The 25,789-nt window shown below is 43.7% G+C and overlaps 2 protein-coding genes across 2 annotated transcripts; both read right to left on the minus strand.

Annotated features, from left to right (window-relative positions):
- Positions 1-486: 486 nt before the first annotated feature.
- On the minus strand, positions 487-2,986 carry LOC131417002 (IQ domain-containing protein F5-like). The gene is given in 2 exon segments (XM_058559915.1): positions 487-932; positions 2,893-2,986. Coding segments are annotated over 2 exon segments (540 nt in total).
- A 19,236-nt stretch (positions 2,987-22,222) lies between these two features.
- Positions 22,223-25,051, minus strand: LOC131421101 (IQ domain-containing protein F1-like). Its single transcript, XM_058567713.1, has 4 exons — positions 25,046-25,051; positions 23,602-23,712; positions 23,404-23,466; positions 22,223-22,669 (listed from the first exon to the last, which is right to left on the minus strand). The coding sequence occupies exons 1-4, from the start codon at positions 25,049-25,051 to the stop codon at positions 22,223-22,225; spliced, it is 627 nt and encodes a 208-aa protein (XP_058423696.1).
- Between the last annotated feature and the right edge of the window lie 738 nt (positions 25,052-25,789).

A 25,789-nucleotide genomic window follows, 5' to 3' on the forward strand; every position in this document is an offset into this window, starting at 1 on the left:
ATAAAGTTCTGGAGAAGGACAGTGGTGATAGTTGCACAACAGTGTGAATATACTTAGTGCCACTGAGCTGTATGGTTAAAATGGTAAGTTTTGTGTTATGTATATTTTACTACAATTTTTAAGACAGTATTTTTAAAAGATTTGGGGGAAAAGGAGCAAAAGTTGACACAGAACTCCATGTTGCACAACTACAGAGGATGCCATTTACATAGACCATACTGTGAAGGCGTCTTTCTGGAGTTATCTGACTTGGCAGTCCTGCAACCTCAACTCTCCTACCCATGGCAGACATCACTAATCAACCACAGGCCCTCCTCATCCAGCACCAGGCTCTCAGAATCCTTCTCCGCACAGGACCCCAGACAACCCCTGATGCTTCTTCAGGGCTGATTTATGAGAAGCCAAGTATTTGCCATCATTAGCTCAACGACCTCCTTGAAATATGTGTGATGGAGAGAGCTGGGGACAAAGATATAACAGACCTGATCATTCTTTTATTGGAAAGGGTATGCATTGCTGCACTTTACAAGCTTGTGAGCCCAAAGTGATTTCAAGTTGAAGATTCAGTTGGTTTTCTTTGAGGTCGTAATGGCCCTGAATCAAGCCACGAGTGTGGCAACTATGCCAGCGCCAGTAAACCTGGATGATGTGGACAGCATGGAGCAAACGGCAGAAACGAAGGCGGATGCGCCACATGCGGACCCTGGACTGCAGCTTGACCACTGCCCATTCTTGCTGTGCATAGAACACTAGGGCCGCCCTCCGCCTGTTCTCCAACAGCTTGGCCAGCTTCTGCTTCCACCAGCATTGAATGATCCGTGCTCTGAGCACTAGGTGCAGCAGCGTCCGGCGCACCAGGGTGCCTCGCCACCAGGCCTGGATGAACACGACTGGTTCCTGTTCCATCATCATGATCTTCACTTTTTTGGGCCCTTATAAGAGAAAACAGGGACACTTAGGAAACTCATACATTTCGGCCCTAAGGTGTGCCAGGAAGGGGCCCTGATCCTCTATCAACAATCACCCCTTTCTCTGACGTTCAAGAGAGCTGTTGTGGTCAACAGCTGGACCCAGGAGACCAAGTAGGTGTCCTGCTTCTGCCATTCTCTGATTAATAGATATGGACACATCATCTTGCCCTCAGGGTCTCAGGGTCTCCATCTGGAAAATGGAGGTACACCTGCAATTGCAACCTCACCCAGTTTTACGTGGACCTGGTTTGCCAGTCTAGGGCAAGAAGACCGTGATCTAGAGGTACGAGAGATACAAGTTTCACCTGGACCTGACCACCTAGCTGAGATCCATGTCTCTTCTCTTCAAACCCCTCCCATCTGCTGGATAAGTGGCATCCTTTGCTCCCCCTGCCCTCTTACTTCTGACTTCAGGTTAAACCCACAGCTTGCTATCTCCTTTCTGCCTCACCAAAGTATTAAAAGATCCTCCACCTCATACACTTTATTAAGAGCTTAAACACCAGTTAACACATACATCAGTACAAAGATACACATGCACACACACTGCTAGACCCAGTCTCCCTGTACCTTGGCCATTGTATTCCCCAAACACAGTCCCCACCTTGTAGCTCCCAACTCTATGTGGTCTGGGTTGGCCCTCCTTGCCCCCCTCCTTGGCACAATCCACATGCCTTGGCCAGACCCACATCTCTTAGCCTAAGGAGAAAATGGGGAGAAAGGACAGGCAAGGAGGAGTCAATCCCTGTTCATTCCAGCTCTATGTATGCTGATCATTCATCCAGTTTGCCTGGTACATACTGGGTATACGCCTGTTGTCCTGGTGTAGTGTTGATAAGTGCTCCTTTCACTCACTGAAGCATCTCTCTTTGGACAATAAATCACATGTTCACAGACCTTTGGGTCATTCTGCTGGACCACAAGGGTCAGAGATGGCACAAGCCAAGGCTCCCCAACACTGTAGAGCCTGGACCCATCTACCCATGGAAGAGTGGGAAGGGCAGGGGCAGTGGTGTGAGTGGGGGTGTCAGGGGTAGAGTCTCTTCCTCTTCTCTCCTTTGCTCCTTCAAGCTCTGTTCTATCAACGTGCTTTCACCATTATCTTTGATTATAATTTAGAAGGTTTGCTGACCTTCTGTAATCAGAGTTTAAAGAGAAGGACATGGGAGAGAGTACAGGCGCTCTCCCCAACACTAGGTGCCAGGTCAACCACACACTCGCTTCCTGGCCTTTCCTAGTGAAACTGAGGATGACGGAGTTAAAATTTCCCTGGACTAGGGTGAAACTGTGCCTTGTACCCACAAGGTTAACGTGGGAAACAAAATAACCAAAGTTTCTGAGCTTGCCTTGCAGAACAGCAGGAGGATCGCTGATAAGAGAGGAACTTGCTGACAGGTCCCTGCCTGACTAAGCATCTTGCAGGAACATTGAGAAGCTAAAAGACTGATTGTAAAGTTTAGATGTCAAAGACTAAAAATCCATTCCGTGCAACACATAGAACAGATAGTCAAGCCTGTGCAGAGGACTCTTAGAACTTCAGCCCCCAAGGCCACATGCTCCCCCTCCCCTACCTAAAACCCCAAATAAAAACCCTTGCTAGTAGCTTTTCGAGCAGTTTGGGATCACAGCGTGAGCTGCCTGTTCTCCTTGCTCAGCGCTTTGCAATAAAATTCCTACTTTCTTTCACTATACCCGGTGTCAGAGATTGGCTTCCTGTGCGACGGGTGAGCAAACACACTTCAGGTTCGATATCACTAGGACCTCAGACATGGAGGAAGGATCCCATGCTGAGGTAACTAGGGGAAATGTACTGCCCTCCCAGAAAGTTTGGGTGGATCTGATTGTCTCTTACAAAACATTAAATGCCCTTGACTTGGGGTAGATAGTCAAATTCTCTCAGGCATGCGCTCTACTAAATTACCCATGGTTAGGGGTTAGGTGGTCCCATCCCTCTCAGGTCTGTACTCCTTCAGCCACAGCTCTGGCAGGAAGAGTGGAGGAGGGGAGAGAGCCATGATGTCATAACGGCAACTATGACTCGGGCGCCAGGATGTCTCCCAACAGCTGAGCCCCTCTAAGGAAAACCTGGAAGACCCATCCTTTCTTTCCTACCAGAATGGCCAGAGCTCTGGCTACAAGGATCACCTCAAAAACTGACCCATTGACACAAAAGTGTATAATGATACTCATCAAAGCCGGGCTGGTGTTCATCAAATGGATTTCAATTCATTTAAACAATGATATGCCAAATAACAATTAGAAAGAATGAGTATGCTCTCTATGGACGGATATAGAAGAGTGAAGATTTAGCAAGATTAGCAAGTTCATCAAATCAAGATGAACTCAACATAAGCATATATTTATACACGTGTTATAGAGGCATTATTTTAAAAGGGGTGGGGATTAGGAAGATACACACAAAAATTAGCAGCAATCATCTCTGATGAGGTTAGAAGAATTGGGGGAACAAAGTAAACTCCTCCACGGTGGCTAAAGCTCCTATGTCTGGCCTATCTGTAGATCACCTAGTTATCAGGCCCGGGGGAAGGCAAGACCCATATAGGCCAACTCATGAAGCCCTCAGGACCAGCCAGAACATTCCATTATTACAAAGTTCCCATGCAGTTCCCACTCCCAAGATGGGGCAACCATTGCTCTGTCCCCATTGATGATAGTTGTCCTTTCTGCAGCACACATACCTGGATTCACACAGTGTGCCCTCTTCAGAGTCTGGCTTCTTCTCAGGCTTAGGCTCAAGTGGCCTCAAGTACTCTCCTGTCTTTTTCTTCCCCTGAGGGCCTCAAGGTCACAATCAGGAGATGGGTGAGAGTCAGCCACTGCACAAGCAGGACCCCACATCTGCCTGCTCCTGGCCTCTGAAGACCCCCTTGATCATTGTGAGGCCCTGGTCCACTCTTAGGATCACAGTTCCGGGGTCACTGAGGAGCACATTTACAATGTATAGATTAAGTATGGGGGACGCCAGTGTGAAGCTATGGGAAGATGTAAAGAAGAGGAGGAGGCCACTTAAGGCTGGGGGGGCATCAGTGTAAAGTTAATGGGATGAGGGACGTGGGGAAGATAGGAGTAAATTAGAGCATGGGGGAAATAATGGGGTACGGTATGTGGGACAGGAAAGGTGCAGGAAGCATCGGTTTGAAGATAAGGCCACACTCCTGGCAAACCCTCATCAGTTTAATGCCTCCATTTGTCTGTCTCCAGAGTCTAGCCCCTAGTCACCACATTCTGATGTCCATGGCAATAGCAATGGAGTGATGACATTCACCCCACTTCACAGACGAGGAAACTAAGGTGCAGAGACTTACATGGCTTACCCTGGTCTCACAGCTGATTAGTCATGGTGCCAGCATTTAGTCCCAGCTCTGCTCTGAACTGCTACACCATGTGGACTCCAGCATCTCTGTGCTTTTCTGATGCTTCTGATTCTCATTGTTTCTAGAAAAGAATCTAAGAAACCTCCATCCTGAATCTTTAAAAATTAGCTAAGTGAAAGAAACCACCTGAGTGTGTTTGAGGTGGTAGGTGAGATTCAAGTCCCTGTGCTCCAGGAGGACAGAAAAGATCCCACATATGGAGCTCAGGGGAACAAGGGGGCTAGGGCCCAGGATGAAGGGAGACTCACACAGGGAAGAGGCCAGGGGCTGGGGTGTCCGTAGATGTGGTGACCTTAGGGGCAGGGAGAGTGCTGTGGCCTTGAGTATCACCAAGACCTGCTCAGACTCAAACCAGTTGGCAGAGAGAGCCACTCAATTGTGTAGTCACTGTTTGCTGACCAGCCTCTTCCCGCTTGGGTTCCTGGAGAGCAGAGCCTGACCATTTTTCATGTTCGTGACCCCAGAGGCTACACAGTATAAGGACACAGTAACTAAAAAATAATTGTTCATTGAGTGAGCAATGAATGGATGAATGAATGGACTATCCACCCCCTAGCCCTCTTCTCTGTGGAGACCCGAAGCCTTTAGGGCATGCAACCCTTCTCTCCATTCCTAGGGATAGATCCTGTCATGCCTTACCTTGCCCCCTCCACCCTGGTAGGGGTGGGAGTGGGCATGGGCTGGTGCTGAAAATCCCCGGGTGAGATGAGGAAGCTGGAGCACTTTGGGGCTGGGAGAGAGGGGTGACACTGGGAAAGCAGGGGAGGGAGAAAGGAAGAACCCTGGGAGGAACAAGAAAGAGGAGAAATGTGGAGACTTGGAGTCTGAGAGAGAAAGGTGGTGAGAATGGAGGAAAAGTGAGACAGAGGGTGACTTTTCCAGGCTATCCCCAGTGGAAGCCCTGAAACCTCAGGCTGTCCTCACTAAAGAGTCTTGTGGCTCCTCTCTTCTGTCCACTGAATGCCCACTGCCCCTGCCAGGACGTCCTGGTAGGTGGATTTTGAGAATGAGTCCAAGACCCCTTAGTGGCCCAGCTGAGATCCTTGCTCCAGGGCTGTGGATGAGGTGGTTGCCCACTGAAGACTCTTCCTCTCTCCTTCCTCATGGTCCCCAGCCCAACCCTGAGTCTACCGTGGGTGATCAAGTCCTGGAACCACAATAGAACCCCTGAGTTTACCTCAGCTGGAGTGAGGCCCTGGCCCAAGAGACACATTTGCTTTAACGTTGGGCCTCAGACCTGGGAGTTCTGTAAAGCCTCCATATTGCTTGTTTAAGGTATTGTGGGGTCAGGGAAGTTCAGGATTGGATAGTCCTGGGCAGCTGACTGCCATGACAGTATGGCAGCCTGGGGTGTTCTATGGGCCAGATCTGTCTTATATTCAGTTCCCTAATACAGACTCTGAGATGGAAAGTTGCATGTGGACGTTTAATTGGAGAGTGCTCTTGGAAGACACACTTCTAAGGAAGTGAGGAATACAATATTGGCAGAAGGGAGAAGCTGACCTACAATGTATTTGCAACCGATCTCAGCCAGTCCTACAGAGAGCTTGGCAGTTGGGATGGCCCTTCAGAATTGTTCCAAATTCAGGCAAGGGGACTTGGCCTTTGTATCCAACTGTATTAGTTTGCTAGGAATGACGTAACAAAGTACCACAAACTGTGTGGCTTAGAACAAAGCAATTTGTTGTCTCACAATTCTGGAGCCTAGGTGTCCAAAAGCAATGTGTTGGCAAGGCCATGCTCTCTCTGAAACCTGTAGGGGGAGGATCTTTTCTTGCTTCCTTCTAGCTTCTGGTGGTTTGTTGGCAATCTTTGGAGTTCCTTGGTTTATAGATGCATCACTCCAATCCTCCTTCTTCACATGGCATTCTCCCTATGTCTTCTTTTTGTGCACATCTCTTCTGCACACATCTGTGTCTGTGTCCAAATTTCCCCTTTTTAAAAGGACACCAGTCATATTGGATTAGGACCCACCCTAACTACCTCATCTTAACTCGACTATATCTGCAAAAACTCCATTTCCAAACAAGATCACATTCTGAGGTACTGAGGGTTAGGACTTCAATATATCTTTTTTGTGGGGGAGGACACAATTCAACCCATAACACCAATCATAAGCAGTCACTGGATGCAGGCTTCCCATTAGGAGAGGATATAACCTTGCTCAAATGTCTTCCCTGTGACCAAAGGCAATTCTCAGTGCGGGATACAGCAGTGACCCAGCAGCAGCCAATATTCTCAATAGCTGTGGGATGAGTCGTCAGCTATGAAGAGAGGATCCACTACATCCACATATTCACTACGACCACCCCTTTATGCCACTCAGATCTACTTGCTTCCCATAGTAAGTTTTTACCATTTAAAAATAGCTTCTTCAGTATTCAGGTTGGTCTTGTCTCCTGGGAAAACTTAAAAAAGAAGGGTCAGAGGGACAAACTTCAGTCCCCACTGCTACAGTTTATTTTGAGGCCATTATTTGCGGTCTTTTTCCCCTTCCTCTACCACCCTTTCGAGATTTCCCTCACCTTTGACTAGCATTTCTGCTGGCCTAGGCAGTTTGCCTGAGGGATCAGATTCTCTGGTTACCTTATACTTCCCAGGCCATGATTGTGTTCATCTGCCATTACACCTGGCAGCAAGCACTAAGAGATCTTGCAGTGAGTCACCCAAGCAGCATTCATAGTTTTCCCTGCCGCTATAGTGTAGCAGCAGCCCCCTCACCCTCTCTTGATGATCAGGGCTAAATATCCCTGCCAGTATGGTGACTCTTTTCATTATCTGCTGTCTCTTGGCAAAAGGAATCTGAAGTAACTGAGTCACAGCCAGAGCTTTAAGCTTAATGGCACTCTTGCTATGACCCTTGGCAACTGCCTTCCCTCTCTAGAAACCAGAACCTCCAGACAGGTGGAGGCTAGAGTTGCAGGGACAGAAAGCACAAATTCCCCAGTGTATAACTGGACGGGGTGGTCACAGGTGCATTACCATTTTCACACAATTGCTTCTGAGACACAAGCATTCAACCTGTTAGGGACTCAGCACCATGTAATGGGCATTGATTTAGGGCTTGGGTTGGTAAACTACAGCCTGTGGGTTAAATCCAGCCCATTGCCTGTTTTTGTACATCCTGCAAAGAATGGTTTTTACATTTTTCAGTGGTTGAAAAAACTCAAAAGAATGATATTTCATGACACATGAAAATTATATGAAATTCAAATTTCAATGTCTATAAATAAAATTTTATTGGAACACAGCCACACTTACTTGTTTATGTGTTGTCTATAGCCACATTTGGACTACGACAGATTTGAGCAGTTGTGACAAAGACTGTATGAGGCGCTCTCATGACTTCCCACTGCTGCTCAGCACACAACAAATCACGGCGGTACAATTATAACTAAACAGTGTTTTGAGTGCCACACATACTGCTGTGCTGTGACTTATTTTTTATTCCAAATGCATATCCATCATGTCAAAACAAGAAAAGAGGAGAAAAGTGGACTTCAAAGTCTGTATTTTTTTATTGAGGTAATATTGGTTTATAACATTATATAAATATGTCAGATATACATCATTATATTTCAATTTCTGCGTAGACTACATCATGTTCATCATCCAGGACTAATTACCATGCATCACTGTACACATGTGCCCTTTTACTCCTTTTTCCCTTTTCCCTACCCCCTTCCCCTCTAGTAACCACCAATCTATTCTCTGTATCTATGTATTTGTTTGTTGTTATTGTTCTTGTTGTCTTCCATATGTGAGTGAAATTATATGGTATTTGGCTTTCTCCATCTGACTCTTCGCTTAGCATAATACCCTCAAGGTCCATCTGTGGCAAGACTTCATCTTTTTTACGGTTGAGTAGTATTCCATTGTGTATATATACCACATCTTCTGTATCCACGTATCCATTGATGGGCACTTAGGTTGTTTCCAAGTCTTGGCTATTGTGAATAATGCTGCAACGAACATAGGGGTGTAAATATCTTTTTGAAGTAGTATTTACGTGTTCTTTGGATAAACACTCAGAAATGGAATAGCTGGATCCTATGGTAGTTCTATTCTTAATTTTTTGAGACATCTCCATACTGTTTTCCACAGTGGCTGCACCAGTTTACATTCCCACCACCAGTGTATGGGGGCTCCCTTTTCTCCACATCCTCTCCAACACTTGTTTTTGTTGTCTTTTTAATTTTAGCCATTCTGATGGGCATGAGGTGATATCTCATTGTAGTTTTCATTTGCATTTCCCTAATGATTAGTGATGTTGAACATCATTTTTTTAAATTTTTGGGGGGGAAGATCAGCCCTTTGCTAACATCTGCCAATCTTCCTCTTTTTTTGCTGAGGAAGACTGGCCCTGTGCTAACATCCGTGCCCATCTTGCTCCACTTTATATGGGATGCCGCCACAGCATGGCTTGCCAAGCAGTGCATTGGTGCGCGCCCGGGATCCGAACCAGTGAACCCCAGGCCACCGCAGCGGAGCACGCGCACTTAACCGCTTGCACCACCGGGCTGGCCCCTGAACATGTTTTCATGTGCCTGTTGGCCATCTGTATATCTTCTTTGGAAAATGTCTGTTCAGATCCTTTGCCCATATTTTAATTGGGTTGTTTGTTTTTTGTTGTTGCATTGTATGAGTTCTTCATATATTTTGGATGTTAACCCTGCATCAGATACATGATTTTGGAATATCTTCTCCCAACGGTTAGGTTGTCTTTTCCTTTTGTTGATGGTTTCCTTTGCTGTGCAGAAGCTTTTTAGTTTAATGCAGTCTCACTTGTTTATTTTTTCTTTTGTTTCCCTTGCCTGGGCAGACATGGTATTCAAAAAGATACTGCAAGACTCATGTCCAAGAGCACACTGCCTATATTTTCTTCTAGGATTTTTACGGTTTCAGGTCTTACATTCAAGTCTTTAATCCATTTTGAGTTAATTTTTGTGTATGGCGTAAGATAATGGTCTACTTTCATTCTTTTGCATGTGGCTCTCTGTTCCGCCACATGCCCAGCTGGGTGAGCAGTGTGGCATAGGTTGCCAAGAGACTGAAGAAACAACTCGGAGACAGCAGGCAAGACATATGGGTTTATTAGGGAGTTACTTACAGGGAAGGTCCAGAGGCAGCTGGCTGGACAGGAAATGTGTATCCGCTACCACCCCCTGAGATAAGCTTGCTTAAATAGGCAGAAGAACAAAGGCTACATGCTTGTCTAGGGGGATCATCCCTGTATGACCAGCATTCCAAGGACCAGGGCCCCTCACCTCCCAGAGCCTCGGTGTTCTCTCAGGCTACGAGGGTCTTTGTGCTAATTATCCCATGAGAAAACAGCTGGGTTGGCCAATCCCAGGACTGTTTTCGTGAGGGCTGGCATGTATCCCAGACAAGGAGCCTCAAGGACACATGGTTTTAAAAGGGCACACGGGCTAGTTACCTACACTGTCCAACACCATTTACTGAAGAGACTTTCCTTTCTCCATTGTATGTTCTTAGCTCCTTTGTCAAAAATGAGCTGTCCGTAGATATGTGGGTTTATTTCTGGGCTCTTGATTCTATTCCATTGAACTGTGTGTCTGTTTTTCTGCCAGTCCCATGCTGTTTTGATTACTATAGCTTTGTAGCATATTTTGAAATCAGGGAGCGTAATACCTCCAGATTTATTCTTTTTTCTCAGGATTTCTCTGGCTATTCGGGGTCTTTTGTTGTTCCACATAAATTTTAGGATTCTTTGTTCTATTTTGGTGAAAAATGTTATTGGGGTGGCCTGCCCAGTGGAGTAGTGGTTAAGTTCACGCGCTCCGCTTAGACGGCCTGGGGTTTGCAGTTTCAGATCCCGGGCACGGACCTACACACTGCTTATCAAGCCATGCTGTGGCAGGTGTCCCACATATACAGTAGAGCAAGATGGGCATGGATGTTAGCCTAGGGCCAATCTTCCTCAGCAAAAAGAGGAGGATTGGCAACAAATGTTAGCTCGGGGCTAATCTTCCTCTCCAAAAAAAAACAAGGCAAATGATTTCAAGTGGCTTTCCTTGGCTCTTGATGAGTTGACAGATGTTACCAATATAGCTCAGCTGTTGTTCGTTGAATGGGTGAAAGCCAAGTTTGAAGTGACTGAAGAATTAGGCTCTATGAATAGTCTGCATGAAGCAAATACAGCTGAAAATATTTTTTAAATAAGTCAAGAAAACACTAATTCAGTACGACCTGAAGTGGAATCTATTAAAATGTGTTAAAACTGATAGTGGTAAAAATACGTGTGGAACAGAAAAAAGGCTTAGTTAGACAAATTTACAAAGTTTATGAAAATACAAAGTGCTTAAGGCTTATGGTTACTCACTATATTATTCATCAGTAGGTACCTCATGGAAATTGTTTGAACCAGTAATGTCATGGTAAGCTTCACTTGCCATTATTGACTTAACTGTCATCAGTTCCATGAATTTTTGTTAGAAATTGAAGCTGAATATCCTGATCCCACCCCCACCCCCCGAACCACACAGCAGTTCCATGGCTTGGCAGTGATAAAGTTTTACTGAGGACTTTCAAGCTCAGGGTCAAGATTGAAATTTTCCTGAATGAGAAAAACTGCCTCCAACTACTACTATCAAACAATGAATGGCATTGGAAATAAGCTTTCGCTGCAGTCTTCATGTTTTTTAGCTAGTTAAACCCTAAGTTAAAGGGCAAAACAATGCTTTTCTGTAAAACATACTGTGGTAAAATCATTTTGATAACAGGTAATTTTAAATCATAAGTATTGTCAAGTTGCTTTATGTATTTCCTGAGCCATCAAAGCTTAAAACAAGAAGGGAAATAACCATTTCCACACAAACTTGCACTGGATATATTTTCTGAGCTCAAACTACAGTTCCAGTAGTGAGCATTTTTCAGACTTCCATGCAAGTACGAGAGGAGTTTCCATATTTATAAATTTATTTATCTAAGTGATTGAGGAGCAATGACCTGAACTTCATTTGGAAGTAATTAATCTGCTATGTAATGACATGCTGAAAGGCAAATATCAAGAGAAGAATCTAATAGAAGTCTACAAATGTCTTCCAAGTGATGAATAGTCTCAATGAAAATCCTACGCTCATGGATTTATATCCGTATTTGGCAGTACCAGATATTTCACACAGTATCTATGTGCCTGAAAAGACATTTTCAAAGGTAACATATGTAAAATTTCATCACAGACATGCATTACTAGATAAACATTTGCAGTTGATTTTGGTGATAGGGAACACTAGCTTTCAGCCCCAATTATACTAAATATTATTCCCCTCCCACCAAAAAAAACATGCATTATTCTCATTAGTAGACCTGTACTATAAAAATGTACTCAATTATTACTATATTTTGAATTTCATCAACAAAAACTTTGTGGAAATTTCTTTTCTCTCTTGCTATATAACTACCTACATGTAATATCATCCATTTTGCCTCTTAGCCTATAAAGCCTAAAATAGTCACAATGTTGAATATCTTTTCATGTGCTTATTTGCCATCTATATGTCCTCTTTAGTGAAGTTTCTGTCCAAGTCTTTGGTCATTTTTTAATTGGGCTGTGTATTTTATTACTGATGAGTTTTTGAGAGTTCTTTATATATTATGAATACAAGTTCTTTTTCAGATATGTGATTTACAAATATTTCCTCCCATTATATCCATTATATTTTTTCATTCTTTTAAAAGTATCTTTCATAGATGAAAAGTTAGTAATCAAAATTAATGACTTTTGATGAAGCCCAACTTATCAATTTTTTTCTTTTATGAATCATACTTTCGTTGTCATGTCTAAAAACTCTTTGCATAACCCTGGGTAATAAAGATTTTCTCCTACGTTATCTGCTAAAATTTTATGGTTGTCTATTTTACATTTTATATCTATGATCCATTTTGAATTAATTTTGTATAAGGTATGAGGATTAGGTTGAGATTCATCCTTTTGCATATGGATTTCCAATTGTTCCAACACCATTTGTTGAAAAGACTATCCTTTTTCATTGAAATCCTTTTGTATCTTGTCAAAAATTGATTGGACTTGTTCATGTGAGTCTATTTCTGGACTCCATTCTGTTCATTTATCTATATTGTCTATCCCTTCACCAATACCACAGTCTTAATTATTATTATAGCTTTATAGTGTCTTAAAATCAGATAGTATGATTTCTCCAACTTTATTGTTTTTCAAGATTGTTTTGGCTATTCTAATTCTTTTGATTTTCCATGTTAAAAAATTTTAGAATCAGCTTGTCTATACCTATAAAAATCCTCTTGGATTTTGATTTGAATCTCACTAAACCTATAGATAACTTTGAGGATAACTGACATCTTTACAATGTTGTGTCTTCCAATCCATGAATATAGTGTGTTTCTCCATTTATTTGGATCTTCTTTAGTTTCTTTCATCATCATTTTGTAGTTTTCCACATACAGATCCTGTACATATTTTTCTAGATTTATACCTAAGAATTTCATTTTATGGAGCTAGTGTAGATGGTGTATTGTTTTTTATATTTTAGTTTCCAATTGTTCATTGCTAATATACAGGAATATGATTGACTTTTGTGTGTTGACCTTGTTTCTTGAAACCTTACTCAACCCTCCTATCAGTTCTAGGAAATTTTTGGGTTTTGTTTCATAGATTCCTTGGGATTTGGTACATAGACAATCATGTTGCTTGCAAATAGGGGTAGTTTTATTTCCTTATTTCCAATCTTTATATCTTTATTTCTTTTTCTTCCCTCATGGCTCTGGCTAAGACTTCCGTAAATAGGACTGGTGAGAGAGAACATCCTTGCCTTGTTCCCAGACTTCCCAGTTTTTTCACCATTAAGTAGGATATTAGTTGTAGGATTTTTGTTGATAATCTTTGGCATGTTGAACAAATTCCCTTCTAGTCCTAATTTGCAGACAGCTTTTATTATGGATGAATATTGAATTTTGTCAAAAGGTTTTTGTGCATCAATTGACACGACCATGTGGTTTTTCATCTTTAAATTAATAATATGATGGATTACAGTGATTGTTTTTCAAATACTGAAATTACATTCCTGAAATATTGAAGCTGTGCATTCCTGAAATAGAGCCTACTTGGTCATGCAGGATGCGTGTGTGTGTGTGTGTGTGTATGTGTGTGTGTGTGTGTGTGTGTGTGTGGTGTGATGTATAATATTATATACTTTATGTATAATATATGCTGCTAAGTTGGATTTGCTAAAATTTGTTGATGATTTTTTTGCTTCTATGGTCGTATGGTGTATTGGGCTGTAGCTTTCTATTATACTGCCTTTGTCTGTTTTTGCTATCAGAGTAATGTTGGCCTCATAAAATGAATTGAGAAGTATCCCCTCCTCTTCTATTTTATGGAAGAGATTGTGCAGACTTGGTGTTATTTATTTATAAAATATTTGGTAGAATTTGACAGTAAAACCATCTGGAAAGTTTTAAACTACAAATTCAAATTTTAAAGTAGCTATAGGATGATTCAGATTACTTATTTCATCTTGGACAAGTTTTGGTAGTTTTGGGTTTTCAAGGAATTGATCCATTTTATCAAAGCTGTTAAATTAATGTGTGTATAGTTGTTCATAGTATTCCCTTATTATCCTTTTAATGCCTGTGTGGTCTGTAGTGATATCTCCTCTTTTGTTCTCATATTGATAATTTGTGTCTTCTCTTTTTTTTTTCTTGGCCAGTCTGGATAGTTTTATCAATTTTATTCATCTGAGGAAATGTTATGTAAGATCCCATGCAGGTGGATCACTGTGTAAGCCCTTAGCTAGTTGGAGGAAGGAAAGGTAAACTCATAGTCGTAATATGTGTCTATCACTGTCAGAACAAATCATTGGCCCTTCCAGGATTGGAAGAGCCCAATGTAGTCAACTTGTCACCACCATCTGGCCATTAGGTCACTTCAAGGAAAGGTGTCATATTGGGAATTCAGTGTTGGCCTCTGCTGCTGGCAACTTGAACACAGCAGTAGCAGTAGCTACATAAGCCTTGCTAAGTCAGAGCCTATGCTGTTGGGTCCATACATTGCCTCTATCTGTGCCTCCATGACCACCAGGACCCATTGTGCCAGCACTAGAGTGGGTGACAGAGGCTGCCTGACATCAACCAGCCAAGCCATTTTGTCTGCTTCATTGTTTAGTGCCTGTTCTGTGGTGGATGTTCCCCAGTAGTGGAATACAAAGATTTTTGTATTGTAACATACAATACAAAGATTTTTACTCTTTGTGCTGTGGAAGATCAAAATTTTGCCACCCCAAAATATATCTCTTTGCCTTAATTATTTTCTCTGATGGACATCTGACCTCCCCCACTAACTGCCTAAAGGAATTTAACTCTAAATATAGACAGACTGGCAGTGTCCTTGCTAAGCCCATTCTTATCAAAGTTCTGTTTACCAAACATTTACATTTGTAAAGGTATCTCCCTCTATGTACTGGGAAGAGGGGGGATGGCCTTATCTCTGGAAACTCTTTTCAGTACGGAGGAGAGTACTTAAATCTACATACCCTTGATTGCTGTGCTTTCCAGTAAACCCCCATAGCAGTCTCCTCCCCCACCTCCAACATCCTACTTTGTCTTTAGCTGAAGGTAGTATTTAAGATGAGAATCTCTGCCATTTTGTTGAGAAACTCAGTTTCCTTGGTTTCTCCTATGTATACATGTTATTAAACTTGGTATTATTTTCTCCTGCTAAGCTGTCTTTTAATTATTTAGCAAGCCATAAGAACTTTAAGGGAAAGGGAAGAAGGTGATTCTCCCTTTTCCCCAACAGTGCATACTCTCCTATGTTCATCTGCCTGCTTCTAGTTTAGACTTCCTTGTCCCCAATTTTCCAATCTTTGTGTTTCCAGGAAAACACCCACTAAGCCATTCACTACTGCTGAAAAGTCCATATGTATTCTATCTCAGGCCATTTCTCTTTCCACACAAAGTGGATGTGTAGGACAAGAGGGAGAATCCCCCTCTGCCCTTTCCCTTAAGGTTCATATGGCTGGCCAAATAATTAACAAGACAGGTTAGCAGGATAAAATAATACCAAGTTTAATAACATGTATACATGGGAGAAACCAGGGGCACTGCTTTTCTCAACACAATAGCAGAAATTCTCGTCCTAAATACCATCTTCAGCTAAAGACAAAAGAGAATGTTGGAGGTGGGGGGAGTTAGTCACAGGAGATTATCACTAAAGCACAGTAAACAAGAGTAAGGTCATTATGCAGATTTAATGCATCACCTTCCACATTGATAAGTTTCTAGAAATGAGGTCATCCCCCCTCTTCCCAATACAGAGAGGGAGATACCTTTACAAATGGAAAGATTTCCCTTAAAAATGTGAATATTTGTCTGGCAAATCCTCGCAGGGCCATCTAGAGAATGTGGCCAGAGAGACAGAACTTCTGGTAAGATGGGCTTGTTGGTGCCTTTCCTATTGTAACATCTATTTTACATTATATTACAGATCTTCTCTGTCAAATTCTTTAGGCAGTTAGTGGGGGAGGTCAAATGTCTGTCAGAGAAAACAATCAAGGTAAAGAGGTAGATTTCAGGGTGGCCAAATCTTGATCTCCCACAGATGCGTAGCCTGAAACTCTGCCCATTGAGAGGACTTTCCCTCACCACTGTCTTTCAAGGCTACCCTTGAGTGAGGCTGTAGTTAGCTGCTATCTATTTTGGGATAACATGTACATTCTAAGTTTAACAATCTGTAAATCAGGGTCAGGCATTTTCCTCTTATGTCAGCTGGCCCCAAGGGGTTCCCCACAAGCCCACAGGTACGAGCTGAGAGGAGATGGTGGTACAATAGTGGTGTGTTACTTGAGACTCTAGGCTACTTGCCCGTGTAGCTTGCTTCTTCAGTTTCCCATTGTCTGTCCCCATTGCTATTCACGAACTTAGGGAGGAGTGTCACAGTTCTTCAGACTCAAAGGTCTCAGGAAGACCTGGGAATTCAAGTTTTGGGGGGCATCAACCCAAATGATCCCACCCCGTGTATAAGGATTCCATTCATTCTCCTTCCCTGATCTTGGCAAAACACTCTTAGTAGAGAGTTCAATCTTCTATTAAGATTGAACCAACGAAGATTGGCCACTCTGATGATTAAGTCCTAGGCCTGCCCCTCAGCTTTCTCTGCCTTTCCAATGCAGATGAGAGCTTCTTTATATGCTACCAAGAAGGCCCTCTGGGCTTTTACCCTTTGCTTTTAATTGCCTATTACTTGTTCTCAGCCTTTTGTTATCTTTTTCTAGAGCTTCAATAGAGCTTAGAAATAGCCATCCAATCCTTTGTAGTTAATCCCCCCATGCTTTTCAAATACCTGCTATGTCACACCAGCTAGTGCATTCCCTACCTCCTATATATGATCCCAGTTCACTGCCTGTGAGTTAACATCTAAACCACCACCTTATGCCCAGGCCTATCTTACCACTAGTTGCTGCACTTACCACTAGTGTTAGGGTCCTCACTGCCAGCCAGGCAATGATGAAGTGAATTATCCTGATTCAAAACCCCATCTTACTATCTGCTTTCTCAGACAACCTCTGAGATGAACAATTGCAGTTTGGGTTCCCCAGGAAAGGAGACTCTAAGATGGAGTTTAGTGTTCAGGATGTGCAGTATTTGGAATAAATCAGTATCTATCACTCTGCCCCAAATCGGTCAAGAACTTCAGCCTAATTTTCTTTTCTTCACCCACTGCCTCTAGCAACCTGATATGTGAGTATCACCTCAGATAGTTATACATATTTTTTTGTGGAAACTCTCCCTTGTAACAATAAATTTTATGGGCATCTGTGCTCATCACTACTATTTGTGTCATTCTCCTGAGTTCATTTTTCTTTGTTATGGAGTTCATTTCCCAGAAATATTTTCGGAGACTTTTGATGTAAATTTTGAATTAATAAAAATGTCTTTGAATTAATAAAAATGTCTTTCATTTTGCCCTTACACTTGAAAAACATTTTAGGTGGTATATCATTCAATGCTTAAATTTATTTTCTTTCAGAGCATTGAGGGTGTCGCTCCACTTTCTCCTTGCACCGTATTGCTGCTTAGAAAGCTGCTGTCAATCTGAAACTTATTCCTTCCTGGCTAGTTTTTTTTTTTTTTTTCTCTTTAAATATTTAAATATTTTATCTCTGTCAGTTATGACACTGTACCACAACCTGTTTGGAGCTCCATCTGTTCTCTTTCACCTTTTTAAGTCAATTGAGTCTCTTTAAGCTCTGGAAAATTCGTTAATGCTTTGAATGTTCTTGCTCTCCATCTCTGTACTTCCTTTCTCATGAACACTAATTCAACCATGACTGGAACTCCTAGATCGATACTTCATTCTTTTATTTACTTTTTTTAACCTTTTCATTTCTCTGGAATCATCATTCCAGGATGATTCCTCATATCCAATTTTCCACTCACTAGTCTGCACTTTAGTTATGTCCATTCTGCTATTCATCCCATCTATCAAGTTTTAATTTTTTTTTTTTTTGTGAGGAAGATCAGCCCTGATCTAACATCCATGCTAATCCTCCTCTTTTTGCTGAGGAAGACCGGCTCTGAGCTAACATCTATTGCCAATCCTCCTCCTTTTTTTTTTCCCCAAAGCCCCAGTAGATAGTTGGAGGTCATAGTTGCACATCCTTCTAATTGCTGTATGTGGGACTCGGCCTCAGCATGGCCGGAGAAGCGGTGCATCGGTGTGCGCCTGGGATCCGAACCCGGGCCACCAGTAGCGGAGCGCACGCACTTAACCGCTAAGCCCCGGGGCCAGCCCACAAGTTTTAATTTTAACACTGTTCCTTTCTAAAATTCATAAATGGCCCTTTTTACTAATGGTTTGTTCTTCTTCTATGGCTAATTGGTCTTCTCCCATTCCTCAAGAATATTAAATTTACTTCTTTAAATTGTCTTCTAAAGTCTTTCCCTTTGCTATCATGTTTCTGATTGTTGAGTTTAGGGATGTTTTTTCATGCTGTTGGTTTCCTCCAAAGCTTGGTGATTCTTGGTTGCATGCTCATCTTTTTTTTTGAGATTTCCTCTTTGCCTGTTGATGAGTGCCATGTGCCTGACTCCACGGACTGCAGGAGAGATGTTGGTTGTCAGGAGTGGGTGGTCTCCTGGGCAGGGATCTTCCTGTGCAAGGGTGTCCATGGCACTAGGCCCTGCAGCCCCTCCCCAGGCCAGTCACAGCCCCTACCTGGAGATAGGCCATCTCTTGCCAACTTCGTGATTCAACTGGAGAGTTGGCTGCTCCTCCTATTGGTATATTCCAACCAACCCCTGCAGTAGCCCTCAGCCCCTGTTGCCCCCTGGACCAGCTGCCTCCAAGCTTGGACGGACTGCATGGCCACTGTCTACTTTTGTATGAGACCTTTTTTAGACCTTTGATTTATTTTCTTTCAGTCTTTTCACATCTGTCTTCTGTCCTTTAAAGAGTCTGCATAATTTCTGCCCACTGAAGTCTTCTTCCTAATTTTTTAAGGTACTATTAGAGATTTTTAAAATAAATATATTATTTTACTGATATTTCTATGAATTTATACCAAGAGAGGAAGACCTAAGCCTGTGCTCACATATTTTTATTCATTTTCTCAAGGACATTGTCTGAGTTTTCTTTATAGTCATGTTTCCTTGAGGTTTGGGGTGAAAATGTTGAAGCAAATTTATCCAGTGACTGACAATTTTCTGCTGCAGATGGTTTGTCTCTATTTTTTTTAATTGCAAATTTAGTTTCCTCTTGTCCTTTCCTTCATTTTCTTCCCTTCCCTTCCTGAACAACTTAGTCTGAAAGTCATTAAGCTTGGCAGCGCAACATAGGTGCACCTGGGGAGGAAGAGAGCCGCCAAGCAGAGAATGGGCTGTGGATTCCAAGAGGGCGAGGAAAGTGTTGGTATAGGAGGACTGCCTAGCATGGAACCCAGGCAGGGCGAAGAGGCGTCCACACAGGGGCCTGCTTGCACAGTGTTGGAACCCAGGCAGAGTGAAGAGGGAGTCTGAACACAGGGATCCAAGGTCAAGGCAGTAATGGGTACCTTGTGTGGGATGAAGAGGGCATCCTTAGTGGTGTAGGAAGTCAGGACTTGAGCACAGCAAGGAGGGTATCTGTGCAAAAGGCACCCTGACATCTCATGTCATCCCAGGTTTGGTGAAAGGGGCATTCACACAGGACAGCAACCAATGTGGGAAGCTGGATCCTGAGCTACATGGAGAGGGTAATGGCCCAGCAGGGTATCAGAGCTCAAGGTGGGGACAGTGTTGCATGGGAAAGGGGCCAGCAGCAGCCACAAGATTAGTTACATACAGGGAAGATCAAATAAGAAAGTTTATTAAGGATAATGGGAGCCAGATGTCTTAATCTTGGAAACAGAAGGTAAAAATATGGAAAGGAGAAACTAGAATGAACTCTTTTATTTTATTTTTTAAATTGAGGTTGCATTGGTTTATAACATTATATAAATTTCAGATGTATGTCATTATACTTGGACTTCTGTATAGACTGCATCATGTTCACCACCAAAAGTCTAGTTGCTATCCATCATGGTACACATGTGCCCCTTTACTTCTTTCACCCTCCCTCTGCCCCCTCCCCCTCTGGTAACCACCAATCTGGTCTCTGTATCTAAGTGTGAACTCTTTGATTTTAGGTTGTGATTTTAGATATCAGTGTTAACTCATACATTTCAATATAGATGACAGATAGATGATAGAAAGATGATAGATAGATAGATAGATAGATAGATAGATAGATAGATAGATAGATAGATAATAGATGATAGATAGATAGATAGATAGATAGATAGATAGATAGACAGAAAGGCAGAAATGTGTGTGCTTGTGTGTGTGCACAAAAATATATTCCCTAGCTCTGTCCACTGAGAGGCTTGGGACCAGTGGCATCCCAATAATGATGAGCACACCTTGGTGTGCTTTGGGAGGCCACTCCACTCCACCCTAGAAATTGCTGTTTATCCCTGGCTGCCAATTTTTAAGGTTTGTGGATGCCACCTTTTTCCTCATTTTATTGCTGATGCTGAATTTTTAAGGTACTTGACATTCACACTGAAAGATGAGGATCATTAGCCCAACTTCACAGGAAACTGGGGCTCAGAGAGGGAAAATGATGTATCCACGACCACATGGCAGTGAGTGGGGGAGCCAGCGATCTGACCAAGGTCGGTCTGGCTCCAAAGTCCTTGCTCTTTACTCTGAGACACTGAATACAAAAGAGAAAAGGAGGCAAAGAGAGAGGAGACAGAAATCCTTCAGAGCAAGAGTGAGAGACCAGGACCTGAGGGCAGGACACGGAGGAACAGAGCAGGAAATACAGAGCTCATGCCCCAGTGCAAGACAGAGAGCTGGGAGCCTGAAACACCTGGGCAGTGTCTCAGAACCTCTGCCCACCAGCTCTCCAGGGCAGAGTAGATGGAGCAGGGCTGGACATGGGGCTTCTGAGCTTGCAGCCTTGATAGAGAATAACCCAAGACCTCAGACCCCTCTCTCTCTGCAGGAAGCCGTGGGACAGCAGTGCCCAGATGGGCAGAGGGACAGCCTAACCTTGATCTCTTAATCATCACCTAGACCACGATCCCACCCCAGGTGGCAGCTTTTCACAGAAAGGGACTGTCAGATGTCCCAGCTCCACCTTGACCAGCTCTTGCAGAGACTGGCCGTGGGGAGAAGGTGAGAGAGACATGGCTGATGCCTTCTCATCTCTGGGTCTGTGATAGCCTAGGGCCTGACACTTGCCAGATGGTTTGACTAGCAGCAGAATGCCTTCTTTCCTCATCCCCATACCTACGGAACCACCCATGCCCACCAAGTCTAGAGGAAAATGAGTCCTAGCCTCCATTTGGGGCTGGAGGGTAAAGGACAGACAGAGTTTGAGGTGGGAATGAGGACTGGGGTTATGCACTCTAACAATGTCCAGTTTGGGTCTCAGATTCTGACTTGGAGGCCAAGTATGAGGATATAGCCCCAAGTTGGGCAGGGAGCTGTTAGAGAAGGTCATTGAGAGGACGTGACCACCAGTTGACCTGCAAGCTGGACCTGGGCAATCAGAGGCTCCTCTCTTCCTCCCTTGTCTTTGGAATGTATGCTCTGCCCACTGTTCCCACAGTGGGAGCCATTTTCAAGGACGCAACCTTGAGAGAGCAATGTATTATTGAGACCATCTGGATGGTGTACATGACTGAACTCAGTTAAGGCCTCTATACACATTTTTAAGATTCTGGTGGGCAGGTGTAGAGATCTACTCGTCTTGTAGGTGCCCAAGACAAGCCTCATATGTAAGTTCCCTTGCTTATTAAACGGCCACCTACCAACCTGGAGTGCCTCTTTCTTGGGTCTCTCCTTGCCCTCCGTATATGGGAGCCAGTTACAAACCAACAGGAGCCAGAATCACAGAGCTTGGGTTGGGTGGGCTCCTTTCAAGCATGGGGTGGGAGAACAAGCCTTGAGCAACTAGATCCAGGTGGGTAAATGCCTGGCAAATATGCTGCCATTGCCATCACCTACCCTGCCTCTCCACCCCGGCTTGCATTATACACAATCTTGGAGGGAGGCACCGTTTACATAGACCAAACATGAATGATGCATCCTGAGTTGGCCGACATGGCAGATCTGTACCACTGACTTTCCTATTTATGGCAGACATTGCTAATCAATCATAGTCTCTGCTCAGTCTGGGCAAAGGCTCAGAATCCTTACCCTGAGACAACTTCAGGGCCTCAAACAACCACTGCTGATTCCTCAGAACTAGCATATGAGATGCTAAGTATCTGCCATCATTTACCCTGACCTCCTAGATCTTGTCAAACAGAAAGAGGCTGGGGAAAGACCACTTCACTGCTTTATTGGGAGGGGAATACACTCCGTCACAATGCAAGGCTCTGAGCCCAGCAAGATCTCTAGCTCGAGATGCAGCTGGTTGGCCGTGACTCTGTAGTGGCCCTTGATGAAACCCTGGGAAGCGCAGGAGTGGCACCTCCAATAGGCCTGGATGATGCGGGCAGCATTGAGCAAACAGCAATAGCGCCGATGGATGCGCCACATGCGGACCCAGGACTGCAGCTTGACTGCTGCCCACTCCTTCTGTATAAAGGCCTCCAGTGCCATCCACCGCCTCTTCTCCAGTAGCTTCGCTTGCATCTGCCTCCACCAGCTCTGAATGATCAAAGCTCTGAGGGCCGCGTGTAGCAGCGTCCGGCGCACCAGGGTGCCGCGCCACCAGGCCTGGATCTTTACAACTTCCGGATCACTGGTGGTGGGCTTATTTTGGTTTCCTGAGATCTTGAAAGAAAAAAGAGGGGACACTCAGAGAATATTCCTCACCCACTTCAGCCCCAGGGTGTGCCAGGAAGGGACTCTGATTCCCTATCAATGATCATCCCTTCTTCTGAACCCCAAGAGCACTGGGTGAGAAGACCAGGTAGGTGTCCTGTCTCTACCCCTCTCTGATTAATGGACATGGACATATCACATTGACCTCTGAATCTCAGAGTCCCCAACTGTAAAATGGGAGTATATCTGCCCTGGCTACCAAGTTTTATATGGATCAAGTTGTCCAGCCTAGGGCAAGAATGCTGTGATCTATGGGTCAAAGGGTTACCATGTTCCATGTGACCCTGCCCTCCTAACCAAGATCCATAACCCTTCCATTCAGAGTCCACCTACCTGCTGGAGAAGTGGCATCCTTTGATAAGCCTGCCCTTTCATCTTTGACTCCAGCTCCAATCCACAACCTACTGTCTTCTTCTGTCATGTCATAGTATTAAGAGTTTCTCCCACCCCAAAAAATTCTACCTCTCTTATCTCTTCCCCATCTTCACTCCTCTTGACTTTCACACTTTAAATCTTAATTAACAAGCAAACATAGATGCACAAGCTCAACCACACACACACACACACACACACACAAAATATTGATTAAGCCTAGCTTCCCGAATGTTGGCCATTCCATTCCGCAAACACAACCCCCACATTCCCAGCCCCAGCCCTGTGTGGTATGGGGAAGGGGGCCATACTTCTCTGGGTCTCTTATCAGCATTATCCACTTTCTTTGTCTCAATCGTATTCATATGCTTAGCCTGAAAACAAAATGGGGGAAGAGGACAGACAAGAATGAGTTTATTCCTGCTCTTAGCTCCAGACCATGCACAAGACACTAGCCATAAGGACTAGGACACAAGGACCAGAGACATCCAAGTCAGGGCTCCTCCTACCTCCACATTATTCTCTGAGGTCAGTGGTGCTGAAAATAAACCAGTAGGTTCCCGTTTCTGCTGAGGCTCATTTTTAGTGTGTTCATTAATTTTTTTAGGCTGGTCCTTCTCCTGCAATCAGCAGTTAGAAGAGAGGCAATAGTAAGGCTGCTCTCTCTCCCTCTCCATTCAGGATCCCACACATCCCCAGCTTCCAGAGTTTCCCAGAGTATTCAGATGTCAAAGGGTTCCCTTATCCTGAGAAACCTATAGGGGACATCCCTAAAAAGCCTGCCTGGTTTGTCTGCAGCTCTCTTACTCACCATTGGTCCCACATGGATTGGGTGCAGATGGTTCAAATCCCCTCAGGTCTGTGTTCATTTAGCCATGGCATGGGTATAAAGAGTGGAGGGAGGAGACCTCTGATGTCATAAGGGCAGCTATGACTCACGCACCAAGATAGCTCACAATAGTTGAGCCCTCTCCAAGGAAAAGATGAAAGTGCTGTCTGTTCTTTTCTGGTGGGAATGGCCAAAGCCTTGGCTACAAAAGCAAGACACCAGAAATACTGGCCCATTGATATAAAGGTGTATAAAGATAGTCAGTCATTGGTAATAACCCCAATTGGTATAATTGGGAATTGATTTAGTGGTTTACAGTCCATTCATAATATAGGATACTGCAGAAATTAAAAAATGATGAATTTGATCTATATGTGCTGATGAAGAAGTATAACGAAGATGTATTTATAAGAGAAAAAGTTGAAGATCATTATGACCCATTTATGTGAATAAAACCATCAAGATACATATTATACATATATGTTGTAAATGCATATAAAGGGGGATAACGATACATATATATATACCAAACTGCTCGTGATGACTGCCTTAGGAGACAAGAATTGAATTGCTGACCCATCAATACAATGCCCAGGGAACTCCGTGAGGCCCCCAGGACCACCTGAGGCACCCATCTCAGGCTCCAATGGGCTCAAGTGCTCTCTTATTTTCTTCTGCCCCTGAGGGACTCAAGGCTACATCAGATGGGTGAGGGGTAACCAATACCGAAGTTCTTACCTCTGTTCTTAGCTCTGAACCATGCAAAAGACAATTGCCACAAGGCTCTAGACAATAGGTGGGGCCCTCCCCACCTCTGCCTATTCCTGTCCTCTGAAGACCCATGTGGTCAGTATGAGGCCCGGTACCCCCTCAGAGTCACAGTCCCAGAGGTCACTGAGGAGTGACTTTCTCACCCCTTCCAGAACTCTGAGGTGAATCGCATGATTGAGGAGTGGGAGGGGCTGAAAGAACAGCAGGTAAGGCTCGAAACCTATCAAAAGGATGCGGATCCTACTAACCACTTTGCGTACTCCATCAGGAAGCCTACCCATAAGCCACTGAGGATGCCTCACTTGTGGATCCCCCAACTGGCATACAGGCACCCCTAACACTCTGCCACTCACGCACATGCACCAGTACCCATGGTTGGCTCCTTGTGTGAGCCCCTGAGGGTGGCAAGTAGGAGCCTTTGCAGATGGCTGGTGAGCATGCATAGAAAGCCAGTTGACTCTGTGGAATTGGGGAAAAGCCCGCAAACTTGAGCATTCAGCACTGCCCTAGGGAAAGCAAATGGGAAGCTATCAGAATACAGCCTGACTTTGCAGGATTGAGAGAAGGCATACAGTCTTAAGAATCCTCCTCCCCCCAAGTGGGAACAAGAACTGTGGAGCAGGCATATCCATAGAAAATCTCTGAGAAAGCCTCAGAATCCCTAGCAGGGCTGACAGAAAGAAAGGGGCAGAAAGCTTAACTAAAGAAATAATAGCTGAGGATGTCCAAATCTCTGGACATCCAGTTCATGACACTCATAGGTTCCCATATTTAGTCCAAAGAAATCTTATCAAAGACATAGTATGGTAAAACTTTCTAAAATCAAAGACAAAGAAAGAATTTTTACAAGCAGCAAGAGAAAAAAAATTTCTCACATACAAGGAAACTCCCATAAGGCTATCAGTGGATTCCTTAGCAGAAACCTCACAGGCCATGAGAAAGTGGGATGATATATTCAAGTGCTGAAAGAAAAATCTGCCAACCAAGAATACTTTACCCAGCAAAGCTGTGTCCTTTAGAAATGAAGGCAAGATAAAGACTTTCCCAGACAAAAGCTGAGGGATTTCATCACCACTAGACCTGCCTTATAAGAAATG

This window comes from Diceros bicornis, chromosome 2 (genome assembly GCF_020826845.1).
Source record: "Diceros bicornis minor isolate mBicDic1 chromosome 2, mDicBic1.mat.cur, whole genome shotgun sequence".
NCBI lineage: Eukaryota > Metazoa > Chordata > Mammalia > Perissodactyla > Rhinocerotidae > Diceros > Diceros bicornis.